The following is a 21,356-nucleotide window of genomic DNA, read 5'->3' as shown; positions in this document are numbered from 1 at the left end:
TCTGCTGGTTTGCAGTTCTATGACTGGACAGTGTTGGGCATCAGCTCGGAAAAAGAAGACTCTGAGGCAGTGTGCCGGAAGCGGTTGAAGGTCTTTGTTGCTCTCATTCAAAGGCTGTTTGGTCCAGCTTTGCAAGAGTAAGTACACCTCTCAAGTGGGGAAAGGGCAGGCAAGATGCAAGGATGGCCTTCTTGCAGGCTGAAGCCACACACTGCAAGTGGGAGCCCAAGGTCACAGCTGTTGGCTGAGGTGATGGAAACCTACTGCCGACTGAGGCAGGAGGACCAGGCCTTCTTGTTTGAGGTAGGTCTTTTCTTTTCATAGTGGAATATCGGTGCAAAGCTTGCCTCCTGCAGTTGGATTGTGTGGCTGATAGTTAATGTAGAAGCCTTTCACATCGATTATTTTGTTTGTCAATCATTTTGTACGAAGAAAGGCTAGTGCTGCGATTAAAATTGATATCTGCATAGTGTTGCTAGCTCAGCCTGCAGTTGTATGTATAGGCAACCTGCAGTGCCCAGGCGTCGCTGCTACAATTGGTATGTGTGCGTTCAAGTGGGTTGTGCCTGGTCCATTGTTCACGGCTCACCCAGTCATGCATGTGGCTTTGCCAGAGCATCAACATTTGTGCCTTGAGATGCAGTGGGTAATGTTACAAAACCACAGCATATTCTGGTCAAGCCTTCCTCTGCCTGTCAGTATGGACAGAGTAGATGAAGATTTTGTTTACTCACCTCTGGAACTCTCCGAGCAGTTATTCAATAGCTCCTTCAAAACATGGCCACTCACCACTTCAAAGAGGATGTTAATACCACCAACAAAGGGCACGCTTGTTTTACATGCTTGTAACAGAAAAATTCAATTATAAATTATTTTGCAGTCATAGGTGAATACCACATGATGATTCATGCATTATGGTGTCTTTCACATCATTGTAGAGAAGAAAACATGCCACCAAAATGCACCTCTCAATCCTTGTGTCTGTGTAGCATGGCTGTTAGTCTTTGTAGGTAGTAATGGTGTTGGCATAGTCCACAGGGCATAAATCTGCTTTGCATTTTTGCAGTGGCGGAGGAAGAAGTTGTGTAGAGGTTGGAGTCACAGCCCGTTAGGGTCATGCCTTGCAGATGTCTACAGTGACCAAAGCATGCATCTAGGAAAGAGGAGGATCAAAGAAGGTGCATTGGAAAATGAGGTAGAGGCCCTGGGGCAGTGGTACAGGATAGAAAACCAATTGGGGAAGGTGGGAAAAAGTTTGTGTGATAGATCAAGAAAGTTGAGGAACCATGTAAGAGCCATGCGCTCAAATGTTTTACCCAGACTTTAAGTGAGTGAAATGGGGTGCAGGTTAGAAAGAGAAGCGGCGGGTTAACCTGCCGTGGATATGAGAGGGATTCAAAAAAAATTTTCTATCAGAAGGGAGTGTTCCCTCTGTCCAATGTTTGTTCATGGTGTTTACTAAGAATTGCTTGGCAGAGCCTGGAAGATTTCTAAAATGTATGTTGTATGATAGTGCTTTAACTCTTTCGCTACCGCGCCATAGGCCATCGATCGCATATGATCGATTCAAATCGCCCGCACAAAAAAGCTCATTTTGGAGAGTCGTTTACGTGCTCCGCCATCTAGCTAGCAAGCTCAACAACTGCTCTTTTGATTGCAGCCTTGGTTTCAGTGTTTTGACATGAGGGGGCGCCGTGAAAAATAAAACTTTGAACGGCCGCAGCGGCGTCAGCCGGAGAAAATGGCGTCCGCGTCGCCGCGCGCTCCTCGAAAACGAAAGCTGACACCGAGTACGTCGGCTGGTTTCGGTTTCGTTTTTTGCGACGAAAGCAGCGGTTATTAGTCGGGCAACAATGTACAAACGTTGGATTTCGGTTTCGACAGCGAGACTTCGCCTCGGGAGCCTGGAATGTCAGCGCTTACTTGCATGTAAGTTCTGTTTTGGTTCGCTGTGAGTTTTCTGCGGTTCATACGGTTTGTAATTGATGAGAGTGGTTTATTTTTGTGCTTCAGGGTCTTGACAACGTATGGCGAAGGCAGTTTGCCAAATGCTCAAGGTCGCGTCGCGTTTTTCAACCAAGACGACAGCTAGGTGTCCATATTGGCACATCGCTGCGGAGCTGCGCTCGGAGATTAGCTTGACGTCTCGACTTTTTTTTGATGCTCTTCACGGCGGAAATGATGAAGACCGTGTGCGGAAACACTAATAAGTATGCATGCATGAAGATTTTCAGCAAGTTCGGCGTGATGGCTCATGGGAAGATGTGAATCTGTTGGAGATGCTGATGTTCATTGGAATCATCATATACACTGGAATTGTTGACCTGCCGCGACTATATTTCTACTGAAATACCAGAATAATCTATTCTAGCTATCAAAAATCATTTCTCAAAATTGGTTTTTCGCTTTTTTTGTTTGTTTTTTTGCACGTAACGGACCCGGATGATTCAGTGGCGGCAGCATCTATTGGCAAAACTTGGAAAGTGTCCTGGCTTTCGAACCACATCGCTAAAACTTATTTCATTGATTCTGATGTTTTAGAGCTTGCCTAAAATGCCAAATTTTATCAGCTGGCTTTCCGGGAGCAGCTCATTCGAGAAATCTTCGGGTATGATGAGGGAAATGAAGTCCACACCCCCAATCCTCCCATAGAATCCATTCAACACCAACCGAAAAAAATTAAAAAGAGAAGAAACTGCAAGCTCGGCTATCAGAGAACAAGGGCGGAACAAAGATAAAGCCTTATGTGAAGCACCTGTCAGTCTACCTCTGCTTCACATCTTCACCCCTGATTGCTCTTCACAGTGGCACCACAGTCATGACCCCTGACTTGACAGGCCATGGAAAGTGCAGTAAATTTTTCTCATAGCTGGAACTGTGAATAATGACAGCTATAAACATGTGCAACAGTTTGTATATTCCAGTTTTTCTCTAATCAAGTTCTGGCTTAGTGCAGCCGGTAATTTTTGTTTTTGCTATATACTTTTTTTGTGTTTTTAGCTAATTTCACAAATAAATGTTCATTTACTTTCGCACACACAAGTTTTCTGTTTGTTTCATTCAGAAGTGTAACTAATAAGCTACAAATTCATGCATTGCAATATGTGCTGGGTGTATTAGTTCTTGTGAAAAAAAAATTTCTTTCCGTACACTCCAAATCGTCCATTTTTCTGCGGTAGCGAAAGAGTTAACCCTTTGTGGGACACTATAATGTTTGGTTATAGATGATTTGACGCCCAAGAACAAACTCTGTATAGGTCTGAAAATTACCCCTCAAAATTCACTCGTTAGGCTTAGCTAAATGTTGAACTCAAATCTCTATTTCAAATCTCCTGAAGAGGTGCACGTTGTGATCTAGAGTTGTTCCTCTCTGTGCAGAAAAAAGGAATCGCGTACTGGGCATTTTGATTATTTTTTGCCAGATCGAATATAGCAAAAACTTGCTGCGCTCCACCAAAAAAAGAACAAATTCAAGGTCTTGGTTCGCTACCTCATCAAGTAGTCGCGGCTGAAACCATTTTTAAACAAAGCACTGAAACCTTAACATAGGCGGCAGCATAAATGGGACTCGTGCATCTCACTGCTTCTCATGAGACCTTTAGTGTGGGGAACAAAGTGGGATGTATGTGTCCCATTGTCCCAAAAAGGGACTTTGTAGTGGCTGAAGGTAGTACCAAGTTCTGGACGGCTGAAAGGGCATCTGTTTCTGAACTGGAATTTTCAGATTACGTCATGTTGGGAGGGGGGTATGTAGATTTCGGTGAGTTGTTTGGTGTGTCAATTGCGGAAGGAGGTTGAGGTTGAAGAGTTGGGTCTTGATGCCTGCCCATGTCGGCGTGTCAGGTGTATTAAGAAAGGAAAAGTAGTTTTGTTTCGTGTGTATGTGTAGAGGATGTCCTGGGGGGGGGTATCCCTAGTAGGTACTGGGGAGCTGAAGCCACCGCCTATAAGAATAGTATGATTGGTAAGAGAAAACGGAAGAGGCCTGGAAAGTGTTGAGGTGGGTTGTAAAAGTTGAGGTAAAATGGAGTGGCAGAAGTTGGGCAGTAAGTAGGCATGTGCTAATATTCAATACTTTTGAACTGGAAAAACAGCGCAATGAAAGACGACACAAGAGAAGGACAGAACACCAGCGCTGACTAACAACTAAATGGTTTATTGCTACAGGTGAGGCAGCATATAAATGAAATGGCACGAGTCAGCGCTGGTGTTTTGTCCTTTTCTTGTGTCGTCTTTCATTGCGCTGTTTTTCCAATTCGTAAAACATGTACCAACCAGCCCGTATTTGCCCTCTTCTGGAATAATTTTGAGTATTCAGTTGAATTGTAAAATGTTCTGTTCGTTTCGAGTGATCAACAAAGTATTTGTCTCAAGCGAATAATGTTTCTGGAACTCTTGCTACGGTTCAGCCTACCTCCTCCAGGCTGTGGCATGCGCGCAGAGCCCTGACTCCGTGTGTCTGCTGCGTATGCTGGAGCTGGTCTTCGTGTGCTCACGGCAAGAGACGCCCTGGTGTCTGTACGGCTGCGCCACCCATCTATAGAGAGAGATTTGGCATATCTGCTTCCACCACTGTCCCTGGTCTCGACTGAGCAGGCTTGCAAACAGCTGGCCAGTGCCTTGTGGTGTCCTCGGGGTGGTCTGCACGTGCGCAGTGGGTCCCCGCAGGAGCAGGTCACGCTGTGCTAAATCTCTCTAAACTGAGGGCGTCCCCTACTGCCCCGGAATGAGTCTGAGCTGCTTTTTTCTGTGTGAAATTGGGAACAAGCGCGACCACAAATGGAGCCCCTTTCTAACGCCTGACGCGGGGTGGCGCTGGGCACACACTGTCATGGAGTCACTGCTTAAGGGGGAATGTGGCTTTCAAATCAGGAAAATCTTGAAACAGATTGAATTTTAGAAAACACCACATCTTGTATCTCTAAGGTCTATTTATATCCCATACAATTTTCTCCAAAAACAGCCCAGAAGTGGCTTTAAAAAATGTTTTTTTGACTCTAGGTAGCAAAAAATTGGCTGGAATCTTTGTGAAGATGCCACTTTTCTCAAAAGTGTTTTTTTTGATCAGACTCCCCTGTTTGCAGACAGCATAGCACAACAATGGCTTATGGATTTTCGTGTGGTTTGCTGTATTGTGTTCGTGGATCAATTCCTTATGCAGTGGCATTCCTGGATTTTTTAATTACTTTCTCATTTTTTAATCTGTCAGTAATTTGACATGATGATAATGAGTGCATTAAGCAAGCATGGATATAACATTCTTTTTAGGAAAATATCAGGCTCCTAGAAATATTTGGAGAATGTCACTACATTAACCATGTATTGTTGTCAGTGCAGGCTTTCTGCAAGTTAGTAGTTATAGCTATTAAGCATATAAAAATTTGTGAGAACTGCTTGAGATACCGTTTGTACTCGTGTAAGGGCCGCACCCCCAACTTGGCCGCCGGTAATTCAAAAAAGAGTGAGCCAAAAACTGTTTCATGCGCGCATAATTTTGGCCGCGTAAAAATAGCTACGACTACGAATGCGTCGTCCCGCGTGCCGTGCTCGACCTGGAACCCCGCACACGCGGTCCGTCGTCGACGCTAGCTCGCTCGGCGTTCGCACCAGAAAGGATTGACAAATGTTATGCTGTGCAAAAGCCAGGATGGGGTGCAGGCGTGTTGGGTGCGCCTCACTGTGCAAGAAAACGCGAGTGCGCGTTTTTGGGTGGTGACGCGCCGCTCCAAGCCGTTGCAAGCGCCGCACCTTAGGTGGATCTTAACTTAGGATCACGTGAAATTTTCCAGTAAAGTAATACAGTGATCAAGCAACCACTACCAACCTGTCAATTGCGCAGATCGCGCGGGCACAATCCGCACTTGTAATGCATTGTGTATTCGAAGGATTCGTCGCGCCTGCGCTAATTTGTCATAAAAATGGGTATCACCGCGTAAAAATTGGACGCGTAATAGGGGCTGTGTTGTAGCAGAAATTTTTAGCGGAAAAACACCGGTTCCATGTAAGGGCCGCATCTCGTGAGAACCGCGGAAAAAAAGTGCTGCCCTTCTGCATTATCATTATCCCCCCACTTAAGCGCGGCTGAAACAGTCCAGAACCGACGGACCCCACCCCGTGATCGCATACGCTACCGAGCGCATGCTGACCACGGCGGGTCTCGCTAAGGAACGACAGTCTGGCTGCCAAAACACACAAACAAGAAAAATGCAAACAGGCTTTTATTGCTACAACAATAATAACGTCAGCTAGCAACAAAATACACTGAGGAATCGAGGATGTCCGACTCACCAGCACAGTTACGAGCGAATCTTTGCCCACAATAGGGCAGGGCCGGTCCGCGGCCGGACGGGACGAGATTTGGGAGAACATTCCTCCCCACGAGGCTTTGCCATTCACCCTGCCAGCGAAGAGCAGAGCGTCGCGCGTGAGCGTCTGCACACGTCCCAGGTCCCAAGCCATAAAAGGCCGTCTCGTACGCGCGCAGAGCAATCACGCCATTTGTGGTGCTCATGTCGCTGCGACACAGGCGCCCTCCCTTTTCAATTAAAGTAACTAAATAAGCTAAGGAGGGTGCATTGCGGGGAAGCCAACCTAAAGGGAAGGCGAGGGGCAAAGTCCCCACATCCCCCCCAACCTTAAATAGACCCACGCGCCTACAAGTACATGCTATGGAGGAGTATCCTCGTCTTCGTGTCCTTGAGGCAGGTCTTGCAGCGGAGGTCACGCCGACAGCGTCCATGCAGGTTTCCGCAGTATTCCGCAGTACGGTCTCCGCTGGGACGACTCGCATGGCCTGTGGACTACGTGTCCGCAGGCCCGCGAAGAGGAGGGCCGGTTGACCACTGCAGGCCAGGATTCTGCAGTAGTCGCCAGGGTAACAGCAGCCGGAGGTGGCTGCTGTCTGGGCTCGCCACGGCTGCCCCGGATGGATGAGGCGAGCAGGATACAGGCCGCTCCGTCGCAGCAGGCGGCAGCGAGACAATGTGCACGGGACAGCAAGCCTGGTTGGCTCCACTGGATCTTCAAGATTGCCGAAACAGACTCCGCATGCCTTTAACATAGGTTACGGGAGGGGAAATGGTGTCCGCAAGGGCCTCGTGGCGCAATGCTTAACTCGCTAGCAAAACATGTCTGGTAGCTGTGCAACTGCAAATCGAGCGAACAAAGCCCTTTCTTGAGTTGATGAGACTGCTCAGTTCATGCGAGGTTACAAAATGGGTGGGCAGCAAAGTGCGCCCTCTCTCAGCACTACGGTCCGGTGGTCGTGTCTCTTCCAGCTTGGTGCAGGCAGCTCCGAAAAGCCTTAGACCTTGACTGTAAACAAAGCAAAGACCCTAAAAGGGTTACATGCACGAGCCATGAGGAGACATCAGCTCTGTGGGGTGGTCCTACCCAGCTCACTGCACGAAGCAGCTTCTGAGCGGTAGGTGCCCACCGTATCGGACTGTGTCGGAGCGCCCAGTGCCGAGCTGCAATTCCAGCGAGCTCGTAGCGGCACCCGTGGCCCCAGGCCGCCCGGCTCCTGGAGCCGTGACTCCCAGAGTTGAGAGAGACAGCAGAGAAAAAATATGTGCAGAAAATTCAGACCACCCACGTGGCTTCTGTACTCACTAGCTTTGGGCTCGGCAAATCCGCTGGCGCTGGCCTTGTGCTTCCTCGATGCAGACCAAGTGGTTCTCGTGCTGAAGAAACTCCAGTGATGAAAAATGTGCTGAGCATGTCGAAAAGTTCAATCTTGCTGCAGCGCAGTACACCTCACACTCAAGAAAGCATGCCATAGGTCCTAGCGATCAAAATTCACTCTAGGCCTAGCACTTGTCGAGTCCGGACAAAGAGCATTCCTCATACCGAACAGACAAGTCCAATGTTCCAAGAGCAGGCCCCACGTTGGGTGCCAGATGTGGAGGTTTTAATTAGGGGGAGATAAATACGTTTCCTCCATTCAATCGCCACTGACACAGTTCAAAACCACTGTACCCCACCCTGTGATCGCGTACGCTACCGAGCGCACACCGACCAGGGCGGGCCTTGCTCTGAGGGGGCAAGGAACGACACTCTGGCTGACACAAATCAGGCATTTATTGCTATAACAACAGTGCCAGCAAGCAACAAAATATGCTAAGGAATCAAGCACGTCTGAGCGAATGTTCGCTTGCACTAGAGCAGGGGAAAGACCCGATGGGGTGAGCTGGCGGGCGAATGTTCTTACCCCGCTGACAGAGAGCGGAGCGCGTGCTGACACCTTTGTACCCTACACGCGTTAGTTGAGGTAACTAGGGAGGGTGCATCACGGGGAAGCTAACCACAGAGGACGAGTAGGGCGAGGTAATTGTCTGTCTTACAAATTGCATCTTGGCAGGAAGGCCTGAAGAGTGAGCTTATAATTATGTGTCAAACACTGCACGATTTCAGGAGGGATATACTTAATAGGCCTGCTTTGTATGTTGTTAGCATCAAAGTTGTATGTCTTTTGTTGTCATCATCATCATCAGCCTGACTACTCCCACTGCAGGGCAAAGGCCTCTCCCATGTCTCTCCAATTAACCCTGTCCTTTGTCGTTTGGGGCCACCGTATCCCTGCAAACTTCTTAATCTCATCCGCCCACCTAATTTTCTGCCACCCCCTGCTACGTTTGCCTTCTCTTGGAATCCACTCCGTTACCCTTAAGGACCACGGGTTGTCTTGCCTTCGCATTACATGCTCTGCCCAAGCCCATTTCTTCCTCTTGATTTCAACTAGGATGTCATTAACCCGCATTTGTTCCCTCACCCACTCCACCCTCTTCCGATCTCTTAACGTTACACCTATCATTTTCCTTTCCATAGATCGCTGCGTTGTCCTTAACTTAAGCTGAACCCTCTTTGTTAGCCTCCACGTTTCTGCCCCATAGGTGAGTACCGGTAGGATACAGCTGTTGTATACTTTTCTCTTGAGGGATATTGGTAAGGTGCCATTCATGGTCTGAGAGAACCTGCCATATGCACTCCACCCCATTCTTATTCTTCTAGTTATTTCCCTCTCATGGTCCGGATCAGCTGTCACTACCTTCCCTAAGCAGACATATTCTCTTACTGCTTCCAGCACCTCGCTACCGTGTCTTTCGTAAGCTGTTTATAAACAGAATGGACTTTGGGCTTGATGGCTTGGTCGAAATACAGTGATTTTGGGATTTCTGTACCCATTTCTCTGTGAACATACTGTCAATACCGTCACTCTTTGGGCCCCAGCTAGCCAGCCACGGCTACCTTCTATGTCCAGTAGATCTTCCATTACTATCCTGGCTGTGTTTCCTTTGGGACCCGCTCTGATACCCTTGTCCCAGTTCTGCATGTTACATAATTTTCTTACCAGCTCGGTCTAATGTGCAGGGTGCGTGGAGCTAGACGTGTGGCATGGAAACTCAAGTTTGTTCTCTAGTGCATGCTGTTATAGTTGTTTCTTTGTATGTCATTCCTTTCGTTTTCTTCATTGTAATTTGCTGTGCTCTCCGCAGCCTGACTTCAAGCGTCCTTGCTAGCGTCTTTTACTTTTCTCTTCAGGGATATCGGTAAGCTGCTGTTGATAACCTGAGAGTGCATGCCTAATGCATTCCAATCTCATCTCAAGTCTGGATCAATGAATATGGAACTAGAGATATCTGAAAAGTTGTATCAGCATTGACTTGCCAGAGCAACACATTGAGCTATGAGGCATACCATAGTTCATTAATTTCGACCACATGGGGAACTAAACCATGCATTTAAACCTTCATACACAGTCATTTTTGCGTTTAACCTCAATGGAAAGGCGGGTGTATGGGAAAGTATGTCAAGAGCAGAAACTAGAAGTGGTGCATGTTTTGGATATTTTCCCTTGTGGTATGGTGCACTTCTAGCTGCTCTGCAGTAGCCTTTGAAATAAAGCTGCTTTTTCTTTCTTGATGCTCTGCAGCTTGTTAGCAAATCTTTGGGAGCAACTAATGGGTATGAAGGAAATGCAGGCTGTGCTGTTTCGTATTCATTCCCACAATATGCGCAAGTTTAAGCCCTTGGCTACATCCACATGTGTGTGCGCTATTGTTTTTTTTTCCAGGCACTTGAACAAGTTGTAGTCAACAGGGACATTGCTTCATCGTGCACACAGCTGTTGCAGGAAGTCTTGGAGGTGGTTCAGCGCTGCTGTCTCAAAGGGGAAGCAGCATGCCACAGCTTCCTGCTTTTCAACCACCGGCTGGTGTCGTCATTCTCAAGGTGGCTGCTACTGTTTGTTCTTTAGGCAGGACTGATGGCATTTTGATGCAATCTTTGTGCATAGTTTTTGTTGCAGTTTGTAGCTGTTTTCTTACTTGCTAAGTACAGTCATAACTTACACGAATATTATGAATTATTGGCTATATCCAACTCTTTGCAAATATTTTTGACTAACACATGCAATTTCTACTTTATGTATTGAACACTGTTGGCCATGATATGGATATGTTGACCTCCCCAGCGCCACATGGTACCTGTTCGGATGGCAGGTGGCAGGCTCCGCAGTACTACACGAGTGACTGGTGGGGATGCGGCAAGTGTTAGCGCCAAGGTTTACGCTTTTATCTTGTGCTCACCAACAGCGACGTGTAGGGTTGTAGTCCGGCAGTCAGCATGCATTCATGCCTTTGGCATCTGTCGACAGCTCCCTGGAAGCAGCAGTGCAGGGGGTTGTACGCTTGCAGCAAGAACCCTGTGCTCATGTCGGCTGTGGTGAAAATGGTGGTAGCTTTTGATTTTGTACCAGTTTTCACACAACACGCCTATGATGCGGGGAAGCCACTGTAGCTGGTGCTTAACTTGCGCTTGTGGTCAAGAGAAAAATGGAAACTGCTCGCAAACAGCCAGTTAACAATCCTTCCTCTGCCTGCCACACAACTGTTCATCCATGCTTGCTTGTGGCGTCAACATAAGAAATTGCTACACTATTCAGAGGAAGGTCGAAGTCATTCAATCGCGCAAGAAGAATGGAGACGTCAGCAAAGTTGCAACACATTTCCAGTTGTACATGAATGGAACAACAACTGCCACAGTGGCAGTCCCAAGGAACCTGGTCCACTGGGAAGCCATGTGTCGTTGTGAGTGGGCACAAACGAGAGGAGGATGCCTGTGGTGTGCATGGACCCTCTGCGCAGTGGGTGCGGGCATCGAATTGCCAGCTCTCATTGTGCTCTTCAATTTCCGCACACTCGTCATGTTCTGCTTTGCCTGATGCAGACAGACTTCATCACAAAAAATTATTGTAAAGGCTTTTTGCAAAAGTTGAGTAGAATAAATGCAGGGGGTACAGCTGTGCCACTTTATGACTGCTACGGAAAACATCTTCTGCTTGTATTGGTGCATTTCTAGTAGAGCGCTGCATGGGCTTGTCGCCATTTTTGTTTTGCTATTAATTTCATGTTAGTGGCTGGTTGTGCTGTTGGTGTAGTTGGCGGAGTTTGCTTCTTTCAGAAATGTGTAGGTGGCTGTTTATCCTTGACCCATTCACAAGACTGAGGGTAAGGATAGGAAACTGACTTTGTATTCAATCATGGTGGCCGCATGTCCATGCTGCAGCTAGATGAAGCTGTTGAGGGATGCAAATTGTTGGGCCTCCTTGTGGGAAGGGGCTGTCACGGGAGAACATTAGGAAGCCGTCACAGCAGACTAGCTTTGTGTCTGAGGTTTAGGTGGCTGTTTCAGAGGATGCGGTCCTAGGATCATTTAAGCCGTGCTTTGAAGAGGAGGAATTCAACCACCCTCTGTAAACAGAGTTACTGGCAATGGGACCAGAAGCTCAGGAAAGCATTGCGGACGAGGCGCTGGAACTCCTATTTGATGCTGACAGTGATGCATCTTTAGATGGGTTCAGCGCTGATGAGTGAGAAAATAAACATGGATGTACCGTTGATGTGTCAGTCCGGCCACTTTTTGAAGTTCCTAGCACTTGACTTGATAGTTCACCCAGTGTGTACTTTGGGTGGGTGTTCTCTTGGAACTTTGCACGGCGTGATGTCCCCTAATATGTTCGCACCTCTAAATCGTATAAAATATATAGATCAAGTATGCAAAATAAATTAAAACCTCCAGGTTTTGCGGTAAGTGTGCGTTTTTTGTTTGCTTACTTAACAAGCATGAATACTTTAAAATGTGCTGATTTGTGATAATGTGCTGATAATGACCTTAGATGGCAGGGATCAGTCAGAGGAAGCATATACAGTAAAACCTCAAAAATTCAAACTGTTAGTTTGAAATCTGAGGTAATTTGAAGAATTTCTGCGGTCCCATAATTTCTAATGTAAATTCTACTGCATAATTGAAGCCAGTGGCCTGCACCAGCCCCCGTTAATTCTGAGATATGGGGCGCCATGCAGGAGTGCCCAATTTTGCCACAGATCGATCCTTATGTGAAGCATCCCGGCCTGAGTACTCTCAGACCAGTCTGGAAGGAGTGGTGTTTTCTTCAGCCCGGCCATGGTGTCTATCCAAGTGCCTGACCAATCTTACTCTGGCGTGGTGTGCCATGGTTAGGTGGTTGGGTAACTTGAAATCGGTATGGAGTCGCGACCAAAGAACTGTGCAGAATTTCTGTCATTTTGTGTGGATTCTTGTCGTGCCCTTTACAATGTTTTCTGCCCATTGCATAATAATCGGGATATAGCCTGTGTTAAGCATGTTCTCCAATACAAAGAAAAAACTGAAAACCAAGTAGAGAGACTTGCATGCCAAAGCAAACACTGTGACTCGCGCACTTTTTCATACATAGCAGTGGAAAGACTCAATTCCAAATTGTGGGAAACACCCCCCTTTTCTTTGCATACAAGACTATTTTTCAAGGTACGGCTCACCAGTGCAGTGCATTATTCTCTACCTGGTTGTTGATGCCTTTTTGGCCAGCATATGATTAAGAGTGGTAGCTCAGCGGTTAGTGTACTATGTGACTTCAGTGCATGTTAAAGGGAGTGGAAATTATTCGGAGCCCGTCCTATAGCCTGAGTCGCTTTGAAACTCCAAGCTAAATAACATCAAACCCATAGATCACACATTGGGCCTTTCGCATTAGCGCTGCAATGGGCAAGCATGAACATGATGGGTCCCCTGTGCCAGAGTTTGCCAACCTGCAGATGGGATGTACAAAACAGGCCTATGTTCAAGTGAAAGGCTGAAGGCATCATTGCCAGTGTTGTATGGTCCACCAGCCAGAAGTGGGGGTTTCTGGCAAAACAGTACAGGGAACCAGATTCCAATTCCTGTTCGTCAAAAGGGAGTAGTGTGTGCGGGTGGCACTTGCCTCCAAGTAATGCTTGAGAGGCAAGAGCAGGAACACACTGTCACTCATTCATTTTGTGATGTTTGGCAGCATTGCAACAAAATCTGTTTGATCTAAAATTCTCCACTTCAGATAGGTTCAGTACAGAAGTAAAACCTGTTCAGTGGCAAGACAAACTGAACTACACATTTAGCCAACAAAAAGTCAACAATTGTTGCAAAACGGAGAAGCTTTTGAGTTTCCCACAAGTAATCATTGGTTAGCAAGCCAACTCAGCAAATGACACAATTTGGCTTATTGATCAGCAGTGGGCCTTGGTGGTAGCAAGCATTTTGGCTGGGAGGAAATGTGTAAGCAGCTGTATGTTTCGGCTGTTGGCACACACTAATCTACCCTAGATTGGTGAATTAGATTGGAACTTCCCTACTATATCTGCAGCGCTGGTTCTGGAGTTGACCAGCGCATAAAAATTCATTTGCAGTGCAAAATGGATGTTGCTGGAGCATCAGTATATTTTGTGTGCCATTTTCAGTTGCTGAAGGCACGAGTGCACTGAGGATTTCATGAGAGCAGCAGCAGTCTTTTTTTTGTCACCGCAAAACTGTTCATGCCAGGCCCTGGTCTTCTTTGTTCATTAGAAGCATCTCTGAATCTAGTCCCGTGTAGTGCTTACCTGGGGGCTCAGCATTGTCACTTACTATTTTTTAAGTGATGTTTATTTGGGTTTATGGCTGTTTAACGTCCCAAAGTGAATCAGGCAATGAGGGATGCCGTAGTGAAGGGCTGCAGATAATTTCGACCACCTGGGGTTCTTTAGCGTGCACATGACATGCGCTTCCAGCCTATCACCTCCATTGAAATGTGACTGAATGTAGCCGAGCACCATAACCACTGATGTTTATTGCCTTGGGGCATAAATGTAATCATGGATGAAAGAAAAGGATAGTTGAATAAATGAAAAAAAGCTGATGAAGTCAGGGAGTATATGACGAAGGATTGTTTGGCGCCCACTGCAGCTAGGTGCTGCAGTTTGCGAAAGTGTTCAGTGGTGGTGTCACCTGTGTTTAATTCCTTTTCTAGCTTGTGAAAGCTCTAGTTTCAGCGACAGTTGTCTATTTGATGTGATTGGAACCCCTATTGGTACGATTTCTCCTCTGGGCCCTTTGCTGAGAGAAGCAATGGCTTCCCCGCATAGCATGGTAGCACATGGATTGCTTTTGCATGCATTCATGTATGAAAGGGCAAACAAGTGCAAAAACTTGCCAGCAAATGAAGACGCGTACAAGCCTCTTTGTTTGCTGGCAGTACACTCTATAAATATGACAAAAGCTGCAGGTGTGCAACGCTTGCAAAGTCAATGCTTGGTAAGGGTGCAGTCATAAGCTGATTGTGAGAACGTTATGCATGCTTGAGTACGAGCTCACAAAACCTGGACAGCAACAGGTAAATTCATTGCAGTGAGCTGTCTGTGTAGAAGGGGTAGTTGTTTATCGTATTGATTTGCTTTGCAATATTTATGAGCAATACACAAGAAACTGTAGTCTTTATTCAAGAGCATTTATTTCACATTACATTGCTGCGTCTATAAAAGTACATGGACATCCTAAACTACAATGGGACAAGTCAAGTGCTTGTTGTTTCGGCCAGTTTTCTTTTGAAAAGAAAGCGTGATCCACACAAGTGTAGCCGTACGGCTGCAAAGGAAAGCTATGCAGCTTTCACAGAAACTTCATAGTTGAAGAACAGTTGTCTGGGGTTCAAACCCAGTACTACAGTCTCACTGGAGCAGTCGCTCTATGAACTTAGATAACCGGGCAAGCATTAGGCAGGGCGAGAGCAAATCGACCAACTCGAAGTTTGAATGGTGTTGGTCCAACGTTTTAAAGGAGTGCCCCAAGATAGAGTAGATTTGTATGTATGCCTCGAACCAAAATCAATTTTTCTTTTAACTACCAAGTTTCTGTGCAAGCTATATAACATTTTTTTATAGCTGTATGCTTGTTGTTGAGTTGGTGTTAATGAGTATTACTCCCAATATACATAGCTAATCCATCTTAGGGATTTTCCCTAGACATTGCTCCAAAAAGGATTCTATAATCAACTTCCTCTGTGCTGTTCTGTTGTTTGTCACAGTAACACCGAATGCAGAGTTTCATTTTAACATGTCGTGTTGGTAGTGTATATGAGTAATCAGTTAATTGATGAATGGCTAGGGATTATGTTTAAGATGTTGTTCACTCTACCTTTATAAACACTGGATGAATAAATAACTAGTGGAAGGAAGCCTGACCCATTTTGATAATCCTATTTCAGGCGAAATTCCACACGCCTGTCTCATGGTGATATGCTGCTGCTTTTTTTAATACTGCGAAGCTTTCATGGCATGGGGCATGCTTCTGGGGTAAGTAGCCTCACTGAATCTCTTGACAAAAATGCGTTCGAAGGGGCATGTGTACAAGTGTGTGCACAGTCGAAGCTATGGCACATACCACAAGAATTGCAGTGGCATGACATAGACCAGGCTTGACTGCTGTTGTGTGTTTTTTTTATTGCTTCAGTGTCTTGTATTTTTCAAAGTTTCCAATATTTGTTGGCTGCCGCTCATATATATATATATGTACAGCCTTTGTCAAAAGTAAAGAGCCCAAGTGCTTTGTTTCTGAGCAGTGTACTGCAGCTCTTGTAGCATCTTAACTTTTTGAGAATGGCAGTTCATCGCGCATTCAAGAGGCACTAGTAATGCATAACGAGCCACACAGCCTGGCCTGTTTTGACAAAGCCTGTACCTATTATAGTTTTTCAAGGCCGTGCCCTCTGCAAAATCGCTAGTGCTCACTCAGACTCACTTAGACTCATCACTTGGGCCCACTCCGACTCGCGACTCATCCGTGGCATATCTCGTCAAAATCACGAGTGGTCACTCAGGCGCGTTAGCAAAGGGCTCAATCAAACTCTGACTCACACAGGCCCGAGCTCACTCAAACTTGTGTACTCAACCTCAATTAGGCTCACAACGCTCTCAGACTTGCTCACGATCCTCGTTTCAACTCTTGACTCATTTGGGCTCACTCACTTACCTCAATTCACGACTCTCATTTGGGCTCGCTAGCCCGTTTCAACTCGTGACAAACAGGGGCTCATTGAAGTGCCCAAGTGGCGTGCTGACCGAGACACTCAACAAGGGACCCCCCCCCCCTGCAGCGACATGGTGGAACTCGATCAAAGCTTCCAACATATCCCAACGCGGGTAATTTTGGCACCCATGTAAGCTAGCAAAGGGGAAGGGACACAATGCTTTCTTCCTTGCTTCTGCAGAATTCTCTGTGTTGATCACCCACTGAGGTCGCCATGCCACCTCAACCTCAAGTGTCCTTGGTTGTGGTGGCAAAACTTTCCTCCCGTCCACTGTCACCAAACAAGGAGAATAAAAAAAAACTAAGTGCACACTCTCATGAAAGCACAGACCATGATATGAGCCCGGACTTGCGCGACTCGGGTCATGACCTGAATGTGAGTTCGAACTTGTACAATGTGAGCTCAAAACATTGTCTGTGTCATCAGTGTTATGGGAGAGGTTTCTGTGCCTGTTCTCTTACTTGTGTGTGCTGCGCACTTTGTCTTGATGGCCCAAGGTCATCTCAAGAAGATGGCCTCCCGTTGCAAGCCTGGCGGTTGCTGCAGGTGTTTAAGATCATTGAAAACGCAATTCATGCTATATCGCGTGTGAGTTTTGATTACAACATGGGATGCGGTCTGGAGCAAGCTACTTCTGTAAAGACTCGCGCGTGCACTTTCAAATACAGTGTGCTCAATTTGAGTACAGTTTTTTGTTTCTTTTACTTAAGGGGGATTAGGGTCTTAAAAAATTATTGGTTAACAAAATGTGAAAACTTGGCGTGCAGGTGTATCATACAATGCTCATTTCATATATGCACTTAGATTTCGAATATCTCACCTGGAAGGAAATGTGTGACAAAATAACATCCCGATTAGGCCATTCCTTACGGGCCTTTATGGTAATTTCATGGTTAAATCTTCTGTAGACATCTGTAGACATTTCCAAAGGTCCACCGCACATCCTAAAGTTTTTATTTTTCCTTTAAACATAATAGATTAGCAATTAGGTCAAGTGTGGGCTAATTAGTGCTGCATTGTTTTTTTCTGACTTAGTTATTTATTTATAATCCACGAAAAGACTTTGTAGGCATTTTGTTAGCTTTAGGATGTGCGGTGGGCCTTTGCAAGTGTCTGCTTATTCCTAAAAAAGCTTTTTCTAACTAAGAAATTACCGTAAAGACCCGTAAGAAATGACTTAATTAGGATACGTTATTTGTGATATATTTCCTCCTAGGCGAGATGTTTGCAATCTAAATGCGTATTCAAAATCAATATGCTAAGTTTTAGAAAGGTATGTTGACAAATTCCCCCATTTCCATCGAGTGAAGCTCTTGCTTAATATCTGTGCTGTTTCTTCTATGATAACCAGGATGGTAGGCAAGAGGAGAGTGGTCGGATTCACAGCCTGTTGGTGTTCTTTGCTACTGCTCTTCACTCATCTATTCCACATGTGGTGCACTCCATAGTGATCACGGATGCCATTCTGGTGGTGGTTGTCAGTGAGGTAAGAGTGCTCAGCTTATTTTCTCACTAGGCACATGTTTCCAGAAGTGCATGCATGATGTTTTCATTTTCACTTTGCTGCTGTGTAACAGTGGTAGTCTTGTAGAGTTGCCCTCACAAGAGGCAGCTGGATCAGCTGCAGCACATTTTAATTCTGTAGTGCTCAGGAATAAAAAATGCCAGCAATGAGCTTTCAGGATTTCATCAGTCAATGGTCCCTCCACTGTAGAAAATGGGAGATCTACTAAGAAAATTATCACACTTTAATTCAGTTTAGGTCATTTCACTGATTTCTGGATGCCGTAAGGATGCTGAAACTACGTGTAAATGTGCTGGAGGATACAGTTAACCAAGAGGAAAAATCAAAAGTGTACCATTACATACTCAGCAATTTTATGTTTTTTTTTTTGCTGTTTGGGTTAGCATTTGCCTTGAAGGTGCTCTAAAAAGGAATCTGAGCTTGCCTTTTTACCATGGGAACTCTATCTACATGCTCCAAGCATTCTTAGAGAGTTTGAATTATTGTCCTGTGCGGCCGATTTTCCTATTAAATTGGATTGAACGTCCCGGTTCCCACCCCCCTTTTTTTTTTTAGCTGACCTCCGAGAGTAGGAGTCAACCAACATGTGGTATGCATTTTAGCCAGTCGCGTGGCGGTTTGCCACTCGCCATCAATGGAGTGATACACGGTAATACGTGGAGTGATCTGCAAAAGCAAAGAGTCCACGCATGTTTTTATTTCTGTGGGCCTAATTTGTGGCTGTGTTGTGAGACTATTTATTCATGGAAGCCTAAAAAACAAAATGAAAGGGAAAGCGGAGCTGCCTGGCTGAAAAGGCACTCCACGCGTTGGTTGACTCCTCCGAAGGTGGGAGCCGGGACGTTTAATCCAATTTTTTAGGGAAATCGGGCGATAACAGGACAATAATTTCAAGTTTCTAACAATGCTCGGAGCATGTAGGTTGAGTTTCCCGTGGTAAAAAGATGAGCTCAGAATCCTCTTTAGTGCACCTTTAATTTTTCTTTCAGGAGGTCTCCTGCATATGCCATCACTTTGACCTTACTTTGCTAAGTATGCTAGAAAAGACTGTATCTTAGCTATTCGTGTAATTTTGTGAGCATAAATGAATATTTTGCATTTTTACACCATCACGGGTGATATGCCAGGCATTACAAGGTTAATGATCAAAATCTTGCTTAACTGCCCTGTATAGATCTTATTCTCGTTTCAATTGGAAAGCCCAGGCCTGACTGATTTCACAGTCCATATTCTGACCCAGAAGCATTTGCAACAAAGACCATTATTAGATCAGTTCCTGTTCTTGAAACTGCATGGCCTCCAGTGGCAGCTACACACAGTCGTTGCTACTTGCACTCGAAGAGACCTGCCACTTGAAAACAGTCATTGGAACACATTGAAGCAGCAGTTGTTACTTTGTGGCCAGAGGCAATGTATTTGATACAGGTTATTGAGTGCATTGTACCTTTACTGGAAAAAGACATCCAAGCCACAACAGCTTCCACAGCTCCATCCAGTCGCTGGGTGCTTCGGTCCTTGTGGGTATGCAATTCCTGTGCCACATTTGCTTTGGAGCAAAAGCCACCATTTTTTTTTTACTAGTAGTGGTAAGTGAGAAATGTCTCCTGAACGGGGGCCACATCTGGGAGGAGGATGCAGTGCGAGAACTGCTCCGGAGATTGCTACAATGAAGCATAAGCACATTTTGAAGGTTTACCCTCCTGAAACTCATTTTTGCCAGTCTGCATTTTCCCACAAAACTGTGCATCTAGGGAAACTTTCATATAGAGGACACATTATTTGAGGCAATTTTTGTGTGAGCGTGTTTTAGCAATTTTAGCTGCTGTCTTACTGAAATGGTTTCAGAGTGTGTTTGTGCGACAAAAACAAAATTGGCCCATCAGGGAGGCATTTTATTTAATGCAAGCATCACAAGTTTGCTCGGTTGAATAGTAGTAGACTGCAGGGGCCTTGTGTGACACTTCTTCTTCTCTTCTTCTTCTTCGCTGACAGGTGCGCAACAAAGTTCTGTTGGCAGACAGCCTCTCCAGCTTTCTGAAGCAGCTGCACTCGATTCAGAAGAAGCCTGAAGATGGTCGTTGTCGTTTGACAGTCGACATTCTGGAGAATGCCATCACCCGCCTGTCTGACACCTCCCAAAGAGCTGAGGTTGGTCGACTTGGAAGCCTGCCACTTAAGGGAGCTCTGTCTCAAGCTTGTTTTAAAAGGCTGTCCAAAGTGCACCTATTTTCTGTTTTGAAAAAACAAACAGAAAACAGGTTTCTTGACATGGGTCACCTAGGATAGTGTGCTCGGTTTGTGGACAGACTCCCCTCCAGAGTTGCCCAGTGAACACTGCAGCGGGCTATACATGCACCAACACTGCTGATATCGGTTTGCTCCAGTTAAAAACAGTGCAAGAGATGTTTAGGGGTTGTGAGGTTTGTATGTCAGTTGCAGAGGTGAAGTTGAGTTTTTCAGAATGACTTACCCGTGGTCACCTGCTATAAGCATGGTGGTGAATAGTCAGCAGAAAATAAAAAATTGTCGACAAATCTAAATGAATTATCAAGTCGGCTATGCAGATTCCTGTCTAGATCAGCTGGTATAGATCACTAAAAATAAGCCTAGCGGGAGCCAGTGCATGTCCATGTCTTTGAAGGTGGAGAATGTTTTGCCATTTTATGAAATGGAAGCGAAGGTAAAACTGCAGCAGTTGTAAATATGTAGCGACTAGTAAGCGTGTTTCATTCTGAAATTGTAGTAAGGGAGTAATTACTCATTGACATCCACCCAAGCGCAGCCATACGGCTACAAAGGAAAGCTGTACAGCTTTCTCAGAAACCTCGCAGTTAAAGAAAAATTTGTCCTGATCCGGGATTCCACCTTGGGGGTTTCCCCTGTTAGCAGGCTGCCGTTTAGCCAGTTATCACCATCCACTTGACTGCGCCCACTGCAGGGCCTCACCCATGTTATTAACCCTGTCCTGTGACAGCTGCGCAGCTCAAGCCCATTTCGTCTAGGATAACCCACCTCTTCTTTTTCACCATAGCTCACTGTGTTGTCCTCAGTTTAAGCTGAACCCTTTTCATTAGGTGAGCACCAGGCCTCTGAATATCTTTTGTAAACAGCAGGAGATCATGTCTCCCTGTCCTTTCCTTATTGGAATTGGAGGACTGTGGTCACTGTGCAGTCGTTATAGGCTCATCTACACCCTGATTCCGTAATGCTTTCACGTAATCTATGAAGGCTGTATATATGGGGTTGGTTATATTCTGCGCATTTCTCTATCACCTGATTGATAGTGTGAATGTGATCTATTGTCGATCCTTTACAAAAGCCTGCCTGATCATTTGGTTGACTGATAGCTAAGGTTGTCCGCACTTTATTAGAGGATACCTTAGTAAATACCTAGTAGGCAATGGACAGTAAGCTTATCGATCTGTAATTTTTCAAGTC

At 45.7% G+C, this 21,356-nt stretch overlaps 1 protein-coding gene across 6 annotated transcripts in view; it reads left to right on the top strand.

Annotated features, from left to right (window-relative positions):
• The window catches only part of HPS1 (Hermansky-Pudlak syndrome 1 protein), a 67,213-nt gene that overhangs the window by 17,467 nt on the left and 28,390 nt on the right, over positions 1 to 21,356 (top strand). For 5 of the 6 annotated variants that reach the window (XR_016290005.1, XM_089578214.1, XM_089578218.1 and 2 more), the window contains exons 3-9: positions 16 to 137; positions 198 to 303; positions 1,067 to 1,195; positions 10,073 to 10,230; positions 15,572 to 15,659; positions 17,745 to 17,879; positions 19,911 to 20,066. Coding sequence is in view for 5 of the 6 variants with exons in the window: in XM_089578214.1 (XP_089434340.1) it covers positions 16 to 137; positions 198 to 303; positions 1,067 to 1,195; positions 10,073 to 10,230; positions 15,572 to 15,659; positions 17,745 to 17,879; positions 19,911 to 20,066 (894 nt within the window). In the remaining variant the exon portion in view is untranslated. The remainder of the gene's footprint in view (positions 1 to 15; positions 138 to 197; positions 304 to 1,066; positions 1,196 to 10,072; positions 10,231 to 15,571; positions 15,660 to 17,744; positions 17,880 to 19,910; positions 20,067 to 21,356) is intronic. The other variant, XM_089578217.1, reaches the window with a different exon arrangement.

The sequence above is a fragment of the Amblyomma mixtum genome, chromosome 3, assembly GCF_055824585.1.
Source record: "Amblyomma mixtum isolate Tamu chromosome 3, ASM5582458v1, whole genome shotgun sequence".
In the NCBI taxonomy this organism is placed as follows: domain Eukaryota; kingdom Metazoa; phylum Arthropoda; class Arachnida; order Ixodida; family Ixodidae; genus Amblyomma; species Amblyomma mixtum.
The sequence above is the reverse complement of the archived record's forward strand: the minus strand, read 5'-3'. Positions and strand labels throughout refer to the sequence as shown.